The sequence below is a fragment of the Staurois parvus genome, unplaced genomic scaffold (genome assembly GCF_062004578.1).
Source record: "Staurois parvus isolate SC_StPar_1 unplaced genomic scaffold, SC_StPar_1.0 ptg000813l, whole genome shotgun sequence".
Classification (NCBI taxonomy): domain Eukaryota; kingdom Metazoa; phylum Chordata; class Amphibia; order Anura; family Ranidae; genus Staurois; species Staurois parvus.
In genome coordinates, this window is record NW_028318609.1 from 1,767,454 (window position 1) to 1,786,631 (window position 19,178).

At 38.4% G+C, this 19,178-nt stretch overlaps 1 protein-coding gene across 1 annotated transcript in view; it reads right to left on the reverse strand.

Moving 5' to 3' along the window:
- The window catches only part of LOC149444128 (proton channel OTOP2-like), a 55,679-nt gene that overhangs the window by 22,125 nt on the left and 14,376 nt on the right, over nucleotides 1–19,178 (reverse strand). The window contains exon 3 of the mRNA XM_089654885.1: nucleotides 6,754–7,123. Coding sequence (XP_089511011.1) covers nucleotides 6,754–7,123 — 370 coding nt within the window. The remainder of the gene's footprint in view (nucleotides 1–6,753; nucleotides 7,124–19,178) is intronic.

Below are 19,178 nucleotides of genomic sequence, written 5' to 3' on the forward strand. Positions count from 1 at the left end.
AAATATTCAAGTGGAATATAATTTCCTGATTAATAGCGTTTGCGTATATATACAGTTGTAAGAAAATGTATGTGAACCCTTTGACATTAACTGGTTTTCTGCATTTGTCATTAAATGTTATCTGATATTGATCTAAATCACAACAATAGGGAAACACAATGTGCTTAAGCTGAGAACACAAAATCAATTCTAATTTCTCTTGTCTTTATTAAACACACTCATTAAACATTCACAGCACTGGAGGAAAAAGTAAGTGAACCCTTGGCATTAAAAGCTGGCCAAACATTCCTTGGCAGCAATGACTTCAAACAAGAGCTTTCAGTAGCTCTGGATTAGACCTGCACAGTGTTCAGGAGGAATTTTAGACCATTCCTCTTTGCAAAACTGCTTCATCTTAGACACATTTGTAGGATGTCTGGTGTGAACGCCTATTTTGAGTTTATTCCACAGCATCTCTATAAGTTTAACCCCTTTACGCCTAAGGATAAAACAAATCTTAAAGCCTAAGTAAAATTTTACAACGTTTACATGTGTTAGTAGTAAAACCGTACATCACAACCACTTTGTACATCCAGGTAGATTATACTTTGGGTTTTTTTCAGGACAAATTGGGCTTTCATTTGGTGGTAAATGGTAATGGATATCTCCTAATTTTTTTTATTATCAAAGGAAAGCCCAAAATAGTAAAACAATATATATTTTTTAATTTAGCTGTGTTTCTTGTTACTACCATAACCTACCACCAAAAAACAACCCAATATAAATTTTACAGCTCTTGACGATCACAGTGATACCATATATGTATATGTTATTTGTTGTTTGTACCCACAGTACAGCCCAGAATCAATAGTGCTCATTTTGTTTTTTTTGTTTTTTTTTTACCTAAAACACACTGACACTGCCACTAACTGACATTAATACCAATTTAAAAAAAAAAAACCTGACCTTTGACCCTGACCTTGACCCAAACACTAACTCTGGCACTGAACTAGATCAGACCGTGATCTAGGTATTTTTTCTTTATTTTTTATTTTATTTTTTAATATTTATTTATCTTTTTTTTTTTTTTTTTACAAACAGTTGGGTTTTTTTTTCCATGCAAGGAGAGAGAGAGAGATACAATGTGTCTCTCTCCTCCATTCAGAGGGAAAAAAAATAGGGGGGTGGGCTTCACAGTGACTGATCAATGTGATAGTCAATCAGAGGCTATCACAGTGATCATATGACCTGGAATCAGGAGTCCGGGGTCCCGATCATTAGAACGGGACCTGGGGCTCTCAGCGACACCCAGGTTTTTGTGCTAGGAGCGCGCTGTGCGGCGCACTCCCAGCACAAAGACAGGTACACAAATATACGGCCCCACGAGAAAAAGCTCAATTCTGTAAGGCTGCATATTTGTGTGACATCGGTGTCAAGGGGTTAAGGTCTGGGCTCTGACACAGCCACTCCAAAAGGCATATTTTCTTTTTCTGAAGCCAATCTGTGGCGTGTTTACTTAGATGCTTAGGGAAATTGTCCTGCTGTATCACCCAACTTCTACTAAGCTGCAGCTGGTGGACAGCCACCCTGACATCAAGCTGTAGGATATTTTGGTAAACTTAATTTTCTCCATGATGATGGCAAGTTGTCCAAGCCCTGAGGCTGTATAGCAAGTCCAAATCATGATGTTCCCTTCACCGTATTTAACTGCTGGGATGATGTTTTGATGCTGGTAAGCTGTGCTAAGTATCCTTCCTGCACAATTCTACTTTTGTTTCATCAGTACACAAAACTCGGGATTACAGTTTGCCAAGGTGCTCATTGACAAACTTCAGGCATTCAACAATATTTTTTTGGAAAGCAAGGGCTTCCTCTGTGGCATTCTACCACGGATACCCTGCCTGTTCAAAGACTTATGTATGATAGACTCAATAACCACCTCAATACAGGGTACTTCCTGCCCAGACCAATTTTCAGCTTTCAGCGCTCTCACACTTTGAATGATAATTATTCAGCCATGCAATGTTGTACCCAAATTAAATTTTTGTCCTTTTTTCACACAAATAGAGCTTTTTTATTTTTTGTGCTGTAAATTAATAAAAGAGACCAAAAAATGTGAAAAAAACACATTTTCCTTTGTTTCTGTTATAAAATTTTGCATATAAGTAATTTTTCTTCATAAATTTGGGCCAAAATGTATACTGCTATATTGCTTTGGTAAAAATAATCCCAATCGGTGTGTATCATTTGGTCTGAGTGGAAGTTGTAGAGCCTATAATACCAATCATTGAAAATTGAACACACCTGATAAAACCTGATGAACCATTTCTTGAGACACTAACAAGCCAGGACAGTACAAATACCCCCCAAATGACCCCTTTTTGAAAAGTAGGCATTCCAAGGTATTGTCAGCGCAGTCAAAATATCAGTCCTGGTAGTAGGCAGGAACACGGTCCATAGTACAGGTAGCAGGCAGAGGTGTGGTCAGTTCATGCGGCAGGCAGAGGCATGATGGCAGTAAGTCAGCAGCAGGCAGAAATATCAGGCTTAGGGCCTTGGTCAGGTAAGACCTGGGCAGAGTTGTAGAGGCTTCGTCCCACCCAATCTCTGCGAAGCCTCCAGACTAACAGACCCTTTTCCGGGAATTATAAAACCCAAAGAAAACCAAAAAACTTTGTTTTCTCCACTTGGAAAATCTATTCTGGAGTCCCTCACATACATGAGACCCCTGTGTTGTCTTGAATCCAACTAATAGAATTGCAGGGCATAAGATCAGTTCAGGAGGCAGGAAAAAAGCATGGTCAATAACATGGAAGGCAGAAACGTGGTTGATAGTTCAAGCGGGAGGCAGAGGCATCGTCAATAAACAGTCCAAGGTCAGTTCAGGCAGCAAGCAGAGGCATTGCTGATAAACAGTCCAGGTCATTCAGGGAAATAGCAGATAGTGGACACTGGAAAAATATCTCGACTAATAGTATAGAGATGTGTGATAGATCTGGAAGTGCTCTCCAATACAGAGTCCTGGCTGGGAAGGACATTGGGGACAGTAGTGTCTGATGTCACGCCAAATTTGGTTACTGAAACATACACAACATTTTATGGGGGGTTTGCGGCCTGTTTGGATAAGAGGGAGAATATTGGGGAAATGCCTCTCATGGAGTCTGCTCAATGAATCAGAGTGAATTTGTTCAGGGGTATGGCCATGTGGATAGAGAAGGGCTGTAACAATATCCTCTTGATTCTTCAGGTAGGTTAGGGATCTTTGTGTGCACTTAGAAAAGATAACATACAAATTGTACAGGACTAACTGAAACAAGTAGATGGCAACCTTTTTATACCAATACAGTGAGGTCCTGGTGGCTAAGTACGGCTGTAACATCTGGCCATTCATATACACCCCCCATGAACTGGTTATAGTCATATATACATCTTGGTTTCTGGACAGTCATAAAAAGAGTGCAACAAGAAAGCTGCACGAGGAGTGGTAGAGCCATTGCTGACAGCAGAGGAAGCAGTGAGGGGACATCAGACCAGACCATACTCACCTTTAAAGGGGCCTCCAGCTGATCTACTGAGAGTGTTATCTTTAAATGCGCTAATCGATTGCGCATCTGGTGAGTGCGCAGTCTTTACACCATTGGTCACATCACCATATTACCAGATAGATCACCAATAATTGAGGATTACTATCAGATCTTCTACACATTCATCTTTGGACATTATAATCAGTTTTTCAGCACTTTATCAAGCACTGCTGGTCACTGTACAGTGACAGAGTTGTACGTTATCACTAAGTCACTTTATTTTGTTGATACATGAGCACCTTATCACCGGTCACTTTACTGAATGTTCTCTCTTTTTTATATATAATCGATATTTATTGCATATTTGGATATGAAATTTTGATACTTGATAATTTCAGGATTTTAGCGCTGCACCCCTTTTTAATTGATACTTTGGAGGTTTTTTGGTACCTTTTGGTGTTTCAGCAGCTCATTTGACTGCAGCGCTCACTTATCTCTCTGTGCTTTCTAGACAATTTGTATGTCGACTGATGACTTCCTAAACAAGTTGAGATTGCTTTCTTCTTTGCATTATGCTTTTTTCTTCAGAGCACTCTTTTTTGTGAGGTATGGTTCACACCAGCTGATGTTTCTTATGGACAGCAATCTTAAAATGTGTGAGTGTCTTTTATCAATCAAAGTAGCTCTAAACCACACCTCCAAACTCTTTTCAGTAAGTGGACTACAGGTGTGCACACTACTGACTCAAATTAGCATTTGTTGAAGTAATTAGTTTAAGAGTTCAATTACTTTTTCCTCTAGCACTGTGAATATTTAATGGTGTTCAGTAAAGACACAAGAAATTAGAATTGCTTGTGTGTTATCAGCTTAAGCACATTGTAATTGTCTATTATTAAGACATGGATGAAGACCAGATTACATTTTATGGCAAATTACTGCAGCTAATGCCAAGAGGTTCACATACTTTTTTACCACTATGTGCGTGTGTGTGTATGTGTACAGTGGGGAAAATAATTATTTGATCCCCTGCAGATTTTGTAAGTTTTCCCAGAAAGAAATGGAGGGTCTATAATTTTTATCATAGGTATATTTTAAATGATAGAGACAAAATATTAACCAAAAATCCAGAAAAAACACGATACAAATATTATAAATTAAGTTGTAGTTTAGTGAATATGCAGTTCGGTCTCTATCATTTAAAATACACCTATAATAAAAAATATAGACCCTTAATTTGTTTGTAAGTGGGCAAACATACAATATCTGCAAGGGTTAAAATAATTATTTTCCCCACTATGTGTATATATATATATATATATATATATATATATATATATATATATATATTACACACTATGATGTTGGGATATGTACGTATAGAATATAATATTTCACTTTTGTGTTAGGACAAAATTAATGTACAGGAAATATGTATAAAAATAAATTAATACATATTAACATGAGTTATCAGTATGGAATCTCAGTGATGTAATGTATCCCATCGTAACAAAGCACAAAATTATCAGTGCCTATAAGATAATAGTTTCATAAACCTCCATAGCAGCACAAGGGAATAGTAGCAACCATACAAACATTGTACATCTGATAAAGCCTTTATGACGTTTTTAAATATATTGTACACAATTTAAAGGCACGCGAATAGCTGCTGTGATAAAAGATAAGATACAAATTGTACTGCCAGATAAGATGGATCATGGCCAAACAAAAGCACCCTTCTAGATTTGGTCACAAAGAGCCAACTATAAAGACAATCCTGATTCATAAAAGCCATATTAAAGGATGGGTTAGTACAGTCATTGAATCCCTACATGTAGGATCAGATTTTGAAACAGCTAGCTAGAAATTGGTTCCACATTTAGTCTTCTCCTTTTGGCTGAAGGTATCTGCAGAGTGCTGAGCGGCCTGGCAACTGGAATGAATATGGTGGGATGGTGTGGTAGCGGTACAACATGGGAAAGGATACTCACATCTGAAGCTTCCTGCCAAATGGTGTAACATCCAATCTTCTACCTTCATCGGGAGTGGCCTACTAACTACCCCGTTGCCTAACAACTGGAACTAGCATGGAAGGAGCCTGCAGCTGTGGTAAAGCATAGGCAGGAAACAATGCTATCTATATTTTCAAAGGAGCAACATAGATCCCACTAGTGGGCTTCAGAATAGGGACTGGAGGTTGGAGTACAGACTTGTACAGATTCACCCCAGCCACATTTCCTGAAGACAGTTTGTGACAGGTGAATAGAGTGTAGGCAGACATCATTTGCAATCCTTGGGCGTTGTACAATTTCTAATCTATTCTGATAATTCATGTGAATATATTGCTGATAGCATGTCTTCATGTTGTTATTTATCAATCACCTCATTTGCAGCATACTGGACTCTACATGTTGTCTGCCTATAAACTATTATATTTAAAGCTGAACTCCAACCTTCTCTTCAGTCTTGCTCAGTTGTAAAGACTCCTCTCCTGTACTGAGATTGCTAACTCTGATATCACTGTACACTAAGAACTTTTCCTAGTGCTGCCACAAGTGAGGTAGACCCCCCACCTCATTTCCTGTTTTTCTTGATCCATTAGAAAATGGCCACAATGTTTAAAGACATGGTACATACATTTGAGCCAATTTGGACCCCATGGGTAGGACACTACTTCCCTAAAGACTTTGATTGGTCTCTATTGGTGCTTTGAAGTGGATCATCCCTATGACTAGAACCTATGGTACTACCTGCCGGCAAGGATTCACTTCCTGACCTCCTCCCCTTTACACTTGGCACCCCTACCCATGCCTTGCTTACCTACATCTTGCTTTTTTCTTTCCTTTTCCTACCTTAACTACCCTTTTAATCTGTCGCTCACCACAAGAACTATATAAACCTCAAAAAACACCTTTACCACTTCTAATTGGAAACTGCAGATATCACAAAAGTGTATCTTGCGTCAAATAAAGATATGTTGGCATCTCTGCATTACAACACACTGTTGCAGCATAATGACACAAATCACGGACGTTTGGTCCTCTAAAAGGAGGAAGCACCCACCTCTTGTTAAGGGCACCATATATCAAAAACAATCATGTCTACAAGGATACATGCCTCTCCTATAATACCTGATACAATTGTACAAATTGGCTCTTATAATATACCTTACCTGTCAAGTCTTCTTAGGCTTAGCTGACATGTATGACAAAACTAGATGCTGAAATATGCTGAAATATGTTTTACTTCTTACCTCTTAGCCAGATGGGACCAGCATGTGAGTCCTTCAGGTGTCTGTAGTTCTTCTTCTTCGCTGTCCAAGTAAGATACACAATCATCCAGCAAGCAGTAAGGCCCATAAGGACACAAAGGAAAGAGAGCACCTCCCGCTCAACCACTGCTACATCACTGAAGGCAGAGCTACTGATAAAAACACAAGCTAGGAGCAATAAGTTTAGCCCTAGAAGTCCTGAGAACAGTCGCCCCCCTTTTTTCTGCAAAGCAAGGGGTTCTACTTCAGTCGGAATATCATGATCGATAGGTTCTTTCTCAAACTTAGCATCTGTTTCTGAGGATGTGGGTTTGGCTGTGGAAATGTCATCAATGTCACCCATATTTAGGACCTGGAAAAGAATTTAAAAAACAAATTGTTTCTGAGTTCACAAGGCCCACTGTCTTCTATGTGTTATTCTTTTTTATCTTTATATGTTAATTACATTTTTCAGTTATGGCAATATTACAGAAGATGAATTGCATCGTTGATACTAGATTGCTAAATTTACATCCTTTATAACCACTTCGCGAGAAAGATCTCATCACTGTATTCAATGACTTGACAACTGTCATCTGAACATACATCAAAAAAATGTTCGCTTTTAACATTCAGTTTTAGAGCAAATGGATTTGGTTAAAAAAAAAAAAATCCATTCTAACTTCTTGTTAGAGGGTGTCTACATTCATCTTCCATGGTCCCACTGTATATAGGAATGTAGTCACCCTCTCTTGCTGTCTCCAGAGAGGGACCATGGACTATGTCAGTGGGATCTTTAGTTTACACAGAGCAGTGCACATGAATGCAACTAACGTACACTGCTCATACCAAACAAACTAAAGTGAGGGTCCCACAGAGGACGTTACAAGGAGACAGAAAAATATAGATGGAAACAATTTAATGAAAAGTAGATTACAGGGCCATTAAGTAGTGGATGTGTATGGACTACCTTTGGAGAAAAGGGTGTTCTATTCCAATTTAAACAAAATCAGACAGATGTTCAAACTGGGATTTACTTCCAAATACATGTGCTTTTGTTGCTGCCCTGTACCCATAAAAGAAATATCCCATCACTTCCAGTCATTTTGACACCTTGCCAATGTAAGTCAAGTAAGGAAATCTTTCCAAAGGGAACACAAACAGCAATAAAAACCTAAAGTGTAAAAGAGTGATGAGAACACCAAACCAATAATTGTTAAATGCAAAAAATGCATGTATTATTTTAAATTCAAGATGACACCTTATTACAGCCAGCATGTTTCAGGGGGTAACACAGTCACTCTTCATCAAGGCTTAGAATAATTTATGAAAATAAATGGCATAGACTTCATGGAGATAAACATCCTGTTTTCTTATTGTGTCACTGCAGCCAGTAACACATTGGGGACTAGTAAACTATATCAATAAAAAACCCTCTCCCTCACTGCAAAAAAAAAAAGTTTGGATGGGGCTGGGCTTTTATTATATTCAAATTCCATGACATAAGGTTTGATTTAAAAAAGAAAAATAGGCTGCATGACTTTGCAAGGGAATTTTCCCAAGAGCTTAGTAAATGAGGAAAGCTCTGACTTCCATCATCCAATCATGTGCAAGCAAAAATTCCCTTTTTTTTTCTATTTTCCTTGCACGTCATTGGGTAGTCTTTGTAAAGTAAAATTTCACCACATTCACTAAGATCTGGGGCAAATGTCCTTGCAAAGAGAACAGCTTATTTGACTTTAGTAAATCAACCCAATTGTGTTAAATTACTAAAAGATTAGTGTTATTTTTTTTTAAAGACTGTCTTAGGAATTGTGAACCTACACAGTGTACAGTGTACATATGTACCTAATGGCATAAATATATAAATGCATACACAAGCTACAGAAAGTAAATGTGTAGCTGGATATTAATTTTTCAAGATATACAATATTGACTTTGTGTAAGGTAGCTGTATTTACATAAGCTATCTTTGGGTCAAGGATTGAATAGTTTAAACAGGACTATTACATGGGTTTTATAAGTAATCAAATTTTGCAGGTTTGCATAAAAAGCTAAAACAAATTGTCAAGTCACGCGAAACAAATAAACATTATGGCTCCTGTATAGTGTAAATGCAATTCAAATTGCTCAGTTCTGTGGCTGAGTTTATGACAAAGTTGAAAGTTCTTGGTGTCATTGTTAGAATAAGCAACCAATAACAAAATATTATCTTGTAGTATCTATCTTAGATAAGATTGATAGTAAGAACTTAGGGAACTAGCTGCAACTTGTGAAGGATCACATTTTTTTAAAGCATAATTGTCTTGTTTTTTTTCTGTCCCTGAATGCATGTACTGTAAAGAACTTTAGGACTTTTTCTGGTTTTCATTCACCAACTATTCTTAAAGTGTACCTAAAACCCATTTTTTAATGGGAAGAGAAGGGAAGAGTTAGAGGGTCAGGTTGGTATTGCTTTTTGTGTTCCAACAAGTTTTTCTTTTTGGTACAGCAAAATGAGCTTCAAGTCATATTTATGGAGTGTTGGGCTTTCTTTGCATCACCCGCTAAGTAGATGCATCCTCTCTGTTTGTCTAGGTGACCATTGAGATGGGAACTGAAAATGATGGGCAAATCAAAATTTCTCAACTGACACCCGAACAGGAATAGAGAGGAACACTTATTCTGGTGATAACAGTTTAGGAAAGGATCTCTCTTACTTTGGAGGATCTCCTTGTACTACTGTGTCTTGAGACAGAATTTGAAGAAAAAAAAACAGTGTTCTTTGTGGCAAAAGCTGAAAAAATTAGAAGCATACACTATAGTTTAAGAACATGCTATTGCCTAGTTTACCCAGCCCCAGTATCCACGTAAGTGGGTCTTTACATCTGGGGGCCGAGAGAGACTGCCAGATTATGTGACCATTGTCCTGTTGACCCCTAATTATGGCTAGAGACCAAGAGCTGTTTTTGACAACTTGGTCACAGTGCTGGAAGTGTGCAGTGAGCACACCCTCAGCACAAAAACCTTGGCCATTCATGGACACATATGTGCATCGTGTGGGTGCTACATGGGTTGCAAGAGTTAATATATGAACATACAGTTTTTCTACTCACTAATAGTTATTTTAAGTGGTCTGAAATCCATTCTTTGAACAGCAATATCATATAACCTCATATCATGTCACAGAGTATATGAGTACAGTAACAACGGCGACCCAATAAAAAATAAAATTGAAATAATACTTGTTTTAAAAAATCAAAATGGAAGAGCTCATCTCACAATGATGTGACTTTGAGAATCTCTGTGTTTCAGTGAATTCTGAAGCCCAATTAAAAAAGACATACAAGGTCTCCTTGAGAAGAATTTTATATTAATTTTGTGCAGTCGTTACACTCTTGACCTGTGATATCTAGTATACTCAGAAATATTGTATGATCTCATATCATGTCACAGTTTATATAGGTGCAAAAACAATGGCCCACCAATAAAATAACATTTGAATGTACTAGGGAAGGGATCTCCAAACTTTCTAAACAAGGGGCCAGTTTACTGTCCCTCAGAATTTAAGAGGGTCGAACTATGGGCCAGTGAAAGTAGAAAATGCCCCAGTGTCAATGGGAGTAGACAATGTCTTAGACTTGGTGGTCAGTAGAGTAAAAAAAAATTAAATAATGCCTGTGGTCAGTAAAAAGAGGAGTAGTGTCCCATCATTGTTATTAGTTAGAGGATTACTGCCTTATCGTTGCTGTCAGTTAAAGGAATATTGCCCAATTGTTTATATCGGTGGGAGGAATAATGCCCCATTGTTGGAGTCAGTGATGGGAATAGTGCCCCATCATTAGTGTCAATGGAAGTAAAAAAAAAAATGCCCCATTCATGGTGTCAGTGAGTGTTAGTATCAGTGGAGGGAATGGTGCCTGATTGTTGGTGTCAGTGGGAGGAATTATGCCTTGCCATTGTAGTGGTAGGAGTATTGCCCCATGGTTCAGATAGACAGGCAATGGGGGCTGCAGCTTGGAGACCACTGTACTAGGGCAATAAAAAAACAGGTGAGAGAGCTCATGATTCAATGAAAGGACTTTAAGTGCCTATGTGATCCAGTGAATTATGATGTTCAACTAAAAAAAGACATACAAGCTCATCTCAGAAATAATTTTAAATTAATTTTATATGTCTGTTATACTCTTGACCTCTAATATTTCTTATCAAGGTAAAATATTATAAATTGGTTGCTTTTCGAAGCTAACTTTGCACGTTGTAAAAGCCTGGTTAAGAAGTAAGGTGGTCAGTTAGGAGATTCTAGTTTTAATTGGCCAAAAATGTTTCCTTCATAAAAGTCATCTAGTATTGAAATTTTGATTAATATGCAAGTGGCAATGAATGAACACTGGGTAGCCAGAATGAGAGTGTAAAAGTAGATCTTTTCATTTATGAGTGCAACTTAAATGGCTTTTGTTGTGCTCGAGTTGATGATTGTTTAGCTCCAGTACTGGACAGCTGGGGGTTTATTTACTAAAGCTGGAGAGTCCAAAATCAGACTCCCTTCTGCATAGAAACCAATCAGCTTCCAGGTTTCATTGCCAAAGCTTCATTGAACAAGCTGAGGTTAGAAGCTGATTGGTTTCTATGCAGAAGGGAGTCTGATTTTGGACTCTCCAGCTTTAGTAAATAAACCCCCTGGTGTCCCCAGAAAAATATGCTATGAGATCTGCTAGTGTATGACTAGACTCACTCTTAGTAGGGACAGCTTTGCAACGATTAGTAGTTTTTCATCTTACCTGTTACTTCAGTTGGACTTCCCTTAGAAGTATATATGGTTTTATAGTCTCTTGAACCGTCCTCTATTCAGTTCTTAAGATCAGTTCCGCAGTCTATAATTTTGAGCTGTGATTTCTGGTTGTTGTGTAGAATTTAAAAGTCTAGATTCTTCAGGGTCTGGATTTCCTCTGCATGCACTTTATTAATCCTGCTTCTGCTTAATCTGTGCAATATTTGTAATTGATCAAGGAGAATTTATTGTTTGCTGTCATCTGGTATCCAAATTCTTAGGTTTACCAGTTTTATTATTTTGCATTTGAAGACCTTGCATTCCAAACTTGCTTTTCTGTCCGGTGGTTGTAATCCTTGTTGATGTGGATTTTGCAATTCCAGTGACAACCCTTTTCTCTATATTGATTACCTACCCAAGACGTATAACTTAAATGTGTGTATCAGAATACCTATTTATACAGAGTCACTCTGTAAAGCTTGTTATCTCTGGGTCCATTTACAGAGATGAGGTTCCTCTTTTTGAAGATTTATTCTGTGTTTTGTGACTGATTTATACATTATGATAATATGATGTTATAAACTTTTCACTCTGAACTTGTGAATTAGATGATTTAGAGTTGCTTATATACCAAGGACTAGATTAATACAGAAACTACTTTGCTGCCTTAAGATAAAAGGATAAGAACATCTGCTCCCACGGTAGACAATTAATTATTTACTAAACGTGTACTGTACCGTTGTATGTATTTTTAATAAGTTTTGCTATATGCTTAAAAACCTAAAATGATGCAATGTTAGGGACACTTGAATATCTATTTATCACACCACTTAAGGTGGGCATTTAAGGCCAAAGTTTTTTGCATGTAATGTACAGCCATTCTTTTAATAACCACTCTATGTATAACATATACACACAACTATTTGTCCGCTAATGAAATAGCTATTGTTCCCGTGGGTGGGAATTCTCTGCTGATAAAACAAAGATTGCCTTGTGTTCCCCATAAGGGTCTACTCACACTGATGTATTTAAAAATAAATTTACTTTTGTTAGAAAAAATTTAAATTAATTTTATACACACTTTACATGAATTTTCCTTTATTTTTCCCCTCTAACACATGAAATAATAGATATGTGACTCAAAGCTCATCTATTGCATTCTATAACATGTTACCATTGACAGTAATGAAATATGCATTTTTTTAAGAACCGCACTAAAGATGTGGCAAGCAGAATTTTGCAAAAACACATCGTGTTGTACAGTAAAACAGCACATTAACGTAGAGCACGTCAGAAATTATAATGCAAACTATTTTCCCAGTAGTTTCAAGGTATTGCATTCACATGGAACACATGAGGAAGACAGCCAGAAATACAGTAAATAGTCAATAGGCTAGTAAAGAGCTCACTAATGATGTTTTTGAGAACCTGTTAATTATCAATTTAGCGGGTAACTCCACGCTGCACATCTTACATCCAACTACACAGATGGGTTCTAGAACAAAAATACCTCTTCTTGCAAATGTATTTTATTATTCAGAAATTAAAAGCAGACCTACACCTCACTCCTACTGCTTCCACACCAATTAAAAAAAAACACAACAATGGAAACCAGCCAAATAATAACAATATTTCACAAGAGCAGTGTGAAGTTGTTGTTGTTGTTGACAACACAAAAGCTGCACTTTGTTTGTAATGGAACATCTCATATTATTGCAGTGAAAAAGCACCACAGTTACTAGTGCACCTATATTGTGCCAGGAAAGGTTGTGTCAGGAAGGGCACATCAATAGACAAGATGACTCTTCTGGACAGACTTCTATGCACAGACTAAAACATGCTCCCTCTTGTGCTCACAGGAATTGGAATGTTGGTGCCAAGAGGGCTATTTGGATCAGTGCCAATTTATCTTCAGACTCCTATGTATCCTGTGATCCTGTGATTCTGTGATTCTGTGATTCTGTATCCTGATTTTAGTTGCTGATCCGGCTTGTCTTGACTACTCTCTGAACTCCGCCTGCACTGATCTTGGCTTGTCCTCCGACCTCCACTTCTGTCTAGTCCATTGGCTTCTGCTTCACCTATCGGTTCCAGACCCAGTTTGTACCCTGACCACACTCCTGCCTGATCCGTCCTGTTTGTGCATGATCTGACTTGCCTGAGTCTGCTACTCTGCCTGCTGTCACCAGTACTTGTCTACCATCCTGCTGTTCCAGCTAACCTACAGTCTGCTACCAGCAACCATCTCAGATTCCCGATGTCACCAGTACCAGCCTGCCTTAGTCTGCTGCCTACCAGCCACCTGCTAACTGGAGCCTTCTGACGACATCACCTGCCCAGCATGGACACCTACTCTGCTGCTAGCAGGACTTACAGGCACCCGTGCCACTCTGTACTCTTGCGTCTCCTGTCTACACTACCAGGGGCCCCGAGTCAGAGGTGTAAGAGAGGCCATCCCCATCATATCAGGCTCTGCTACCAAGTAGTACGTAATAGTTTGTATGTGACAATGGCACAAACATGTTGTTTGCCCTTCAGCAGGGAAAATTCACACACATGCCTTGTCTGGCACACATCCTCAACCTGGTGGTGCAGCACTTCCTGCATAGATACCCTAGCTTACAGGATCTTCTGAGGCAGGCTAGAAGAGCTTTACCCAGACAGTGTGCAGCTGGGTGAAATTCAGCAGGAATTCTGTCTGCCTACAAATTGCCTGATAAATGCCATATATTGCCATATAAATGCCCACTTGGTGGAACTCTACCTTGGCTATTCTGCAGTGGCTGCACATCTATCAGAAGACCATAGATGAGCACCTGTGTGGGTATGGCACAAGGACAGGCTGAAGGGTGCTGGGGTTCTTTTCCCTATGTCAGTTGCTCCTGTTACAGGATGCATACACTGTATTATCACTGTTTGAGTAGGCAATCAGAATGGTGAACTGTGACAATACAAGTATCAGCATCATAATTTTTGTTCCCCCATTAGCACACCCAGCCACCATTAATAACCCCTTCTATTACTCTGGCCTAACACAGTTAACATCTCTTGATATCTCTATAGGCATGATTCTATTACCAACAGGATCCATTATCTTGTTTGTTGCAATAGCACTTTTACTTTTGCACACTCACATTTTCCACCATTGCAAATAATGTAATATTTTAGTAGGTAATATTACGTGTTCTTCACAAATGTTTCTGTAGGGTTACAGTGTTTTAGCACTTCTAACACCTAAAATTATTTTTTTCTGCAGCTGTTTCATAGTTGTAAAGAATTTAAATTTTATGGCCAGGTAACATCTTGTGCTGTGCACAAATATTTCTGTCAAGCTACAATGTTTTGGCTCTGCTAACACCCCAAATCCAATTTTCTACAGCTGTTTGACAGTTGCGAAGAATTAACATTATTTGGCCACGTAACATTGAAAGCATGTTCAGCAAAAGTATTTCTGTAGGGTTATGATATTTTACCACTAATACCCTAAACCAAATTTTTCTGCAACTGTTTCACAAATGCATAGAATGGACATTTTTTGGTAGGTAACATTCTGTGCTCTGGAAGAATATATGTGTTCTCAGTTTGGAAAACCTTTTGGCTTTCATGCAGGCCATATCATGCTATATGTATCTATCTTTTGACCTTACTTAAGTATGTAAGTGGGTTGCAATTTAGCCTAGTTAGGTGCTGCCCCGGGAAGGGAAGGTTAAGGGCTAACTGTATTTCCTGGGTCTTTTGCTTGGCAGGCTTTTTGGGTCCATTTCATTGGTCCTGTGCCTATAAAAAAGGATAGTGGTCCAGGGCCAGGGCTCTTGGGTGTGTGGAAGAGGAGAGTGTCACCCATAGACCTGCAGAAGGAATCTGCCATCATGAAAGGGGGGACCGCTTGGACCTGTGGTGCTCCCTGAAGACACCAGCTGCTGGACTCTGCCGATACCCATGTACTTTGCTGATACCTATGGACACTGCCAAGGGTTTTGGGACATAGGGAAAGAACTGTTTTGCATTTTGAATGCTGTGATGTGAAGAATCCATTCAATAAAGCTTTTAAACTTTGCCTTCTGCCTGGCCTATTAAAGGAGTGTAATGCAAGTATCCGGAACCACACATAGTCTCCCGTTTGGGTAAATAGCATGTTGGGGTATGAAGACAGCAAGTGGTTACTCGGGGTCACGGAAGCAAACAGTCAGTCAAGCAGCCTGTCGCTAAGTGTTGACCTATGGCAGGTGGGGCAGCCTCTAAGAGCAAGGGAGATGTTGTTGGCACTCCTTCTGCCAGCGGTCCATCTCCATAGCAATGGGAGAAGACCCGTGCCACAGACTACCCTGTTCAGAGGTACAGGAGGTCAAGAGTTAAGTAAAGTGCACGTATGGGACCCACTTTAGGTGCACGGTGTGGTTTAATTCTGCTACTGGGAAAGAGGTAGTGGAGAACGTGGGACGGGTGGAAGTGGACATAGGCTCAGTGTGTACCTCCAAATTGCATGGTGTGAAATAATTAAACTGTGCAAATACCCCACCCTAATCATGTACAAAGCAGCAAACAAACCAAGAGGATATCCCCTCTAAATCACAAATTAAAAAACTTGGGTTGCGCTAAGTGAAATAAAAAAAATCCCCAAAAAATTCATAAATAATATAGAAATGATGTATGTCCAATAAAGGATAAACAAAAAAGTGCTCAAAAGTGAACCATGGCCACAAAATGAATAAATTAAATAAACAGTCCTTAAAAAGTGTATAGAACAGTCCCCTTTTTTCTGTGATGAATGATGAAAAATCTTCATTCCAATATAACCACCAACGTGAATTTGCACCACCGTGATATCAAATTGGAGGCTTACCAGATCCTTTGACCCCTTAATTATAGGGGTTCAATACACGTCCAATATATAATCCTGTCCAGGCTCAGATCGGATCACGTGCACCACCCGAGGCTCCTCAGGCTGTCCCGATGTTATGGGGTCAACATATACTCAAAAATAAACAGGTGCTTGCAAACTGGTTACATAGGAGAACAACTACAAATCATCCATACCAACTAACAATGTAGTTGTTCTCCTTTGTAATCAGTTTGTAATCACCTCTTTATTTTTGAGTATATGTTGAGTATAAATCCCATAGAATCTCTAGGTCAGTACTTCTGACATCTAAGCCTATGGGGATTTAGGTGCCCCAGATGTCATTAAATATTACTACATGGCCCACCTTTGACAAATGACTTTGTGGTCGGTGATATCACCTACCAGTCTGAAATACAATCAAGCTAAGTTTACCTTATACATCTATGTTTCCTTATATGGACCACTACTGACAAAGCCCTACGGTCCCTTACTCATGCACTCTTAGCACCCATGGCAATTACTTTTCAAGTCTAGAGGACATGTAAACGTAAATTCATGCTAATTTTTCTTTTGTTTTCCTTTAACAAATGTGCTATATAACCTAGAAATACCAGATAGTCTCTCTTACACTCAAATGCATCATATTTCAATTACACCATCTAATTAACCCATCTCGTCTTTTGATGAGCTGAGGCCACAAAAGACAACTATATATCTAGGCAATCTTTTTCTTATCTCCAATGCTCCAGCCCTTTTGAGAATAAACTGTCTTTTTCTACAGCCAAATAATTCAAATTTTGACTTAGTCCAGAGTACCTGCTGTAATTTTTCTGCAGCTCAGTTACTATGTTAAATCACGATTTAAATCATGATTTAAATCGCTAGTGAAAAGGCTCAATTTACATTATGATTTTTAAAGAGCAACTGTCATCTCTGGCCCACAGTGGCTCCTCCTCCGACTCGCTGTTGACTCCCCTTCATTCGCTTTAATGGGACAGCTGGTGGTGCGGCAGTGCCACAATAAGGTGAGGGACATGGCGGCTGCAGGTGAGTGGATGCCCGCTAACAGGAGCAACCATGATGGATCTAAAATGACAGGTGCTCTTTATATGTAAGGACTTTGACTCATTCTTGCTGGTAGTTAGAATCTTTAATATTTGCAAACCAAATGAAGGTTTCCTTTTTATTTTCCAATGGTTTCTATTGAAAAGTTTTCAAAATTCAAATAACGTCAAAGACAAATGCCATGACCTATCACAAAAATATGACTCAATATTTGTAGTCACATGAAGCACCTTAAATAAGCATTAAGAGAAACATGACAAATGTTGTAGAACCAATACAAATGGCCTCACCCAACCTCGATACACAGAGGAGTGAGAAAAGACCTAATAAAGCAAGAAAAGAAAGAAAGAGAAATAAGAGAAGAGAAAGAAGAAACAGAAGAAGAAGAAGAAGAAGAAGAAGAAGAAGAAGAAGAGGGTCACCGCGGGAAGGATCAAGGTACAGCGATGTATTGAATCTATGGGTCCCACATTTTGTCAAATATAGTCGTATTGTTGTGTAGAATACAGGTAAGATGGTCATTGATCATGATGATGAAGGTTTCCTTTTTAGAATAATAAGCTGTCAGGTTAGTACAACAGCGATATCAGAACCAATTTTAGGTTAATAAGTTAATCACGCATATCTGGAAAACTACTCAAATTCTTTTATTTCATGTTTCTTCTCATGGTTCCTGTGAAATTGTGTGAATGCATCAATGCAGTGCATGTTATCTCAGCTTGCAGAGCTTGGATTCATTGAATGAGTTTACCAAAATTGTAAATATTGCAGAATATACAGCCTCGTGCTACATAACTAAGCATTGCATGCTGAATAAATTAAATGATTAATATATCCTAAATAGAAAATTATCTTTAGATAGATTTTTACTCAAAAAGTATTTTATTCAAATACATTTGCAAAAACCAGGGGTGAACAATGGAAGGATGGCTAGCATAGTAGGAAACTATGTAAAACATTAGCAGTATACGCTGATCCTGTCATTAGCAGTCACACAAATGAGCTAAACATACATCATAATTTGAAATTTTTAAGATAATTGTTACTGACAGGTTCAGTGGGTGCAGCAAATATGTCTTTTCTACACATTTTTCTTTACTGTCCTACTCTGTTATCTGTCATTTTCCTAACCTGTTCTTTGGCACAAAACGTCATAAGTGGAAAGAAGCAGAGGACAGCTATGTGTATCTAGCTATAAATTCTCTACCCAACAGCTCATTATCATTTAATGCTATATTTTTTATTTTATTTAATCAATGATGCTACCTTATGTTACCAATGCAGTGCCTGGACTATCTGCTTCGAAGTCATAAAAAAAACATTTATTATTATTAACATAAATAGCCATGACAAGCAATTGACATAAGTAAACTTAGATAACAGGTGTATTTTGTACAAACTGTCTTGTTATATTAATTATATTAATACTAATAAATAGATATGAAGAATATATCCACATAGTAGACAATTTGAAATGCATGGGACTGATTTGCAGCCAGCAGAAATTCACTAATAATATGCAGTCTGCCAATATTTACATTTTCCATGGAATTCCACTAATTTAATGTACTCTTCCTTTGGCGTTTTCTTATACAGTAATTAAGATATAAGCACATGGCCCCTCAGTCAGAGCTGCTGCACAGATAACAAATGGTATGTTCTTCAGTCCGGCTGATGGGCACCATCAAGCAATACAAGAGCATTGTACTTTGTTCCCAACAGCACAAGAGTAGAGAAAAAAAGACTAACTTCTGTTTTTTAAAAACTATT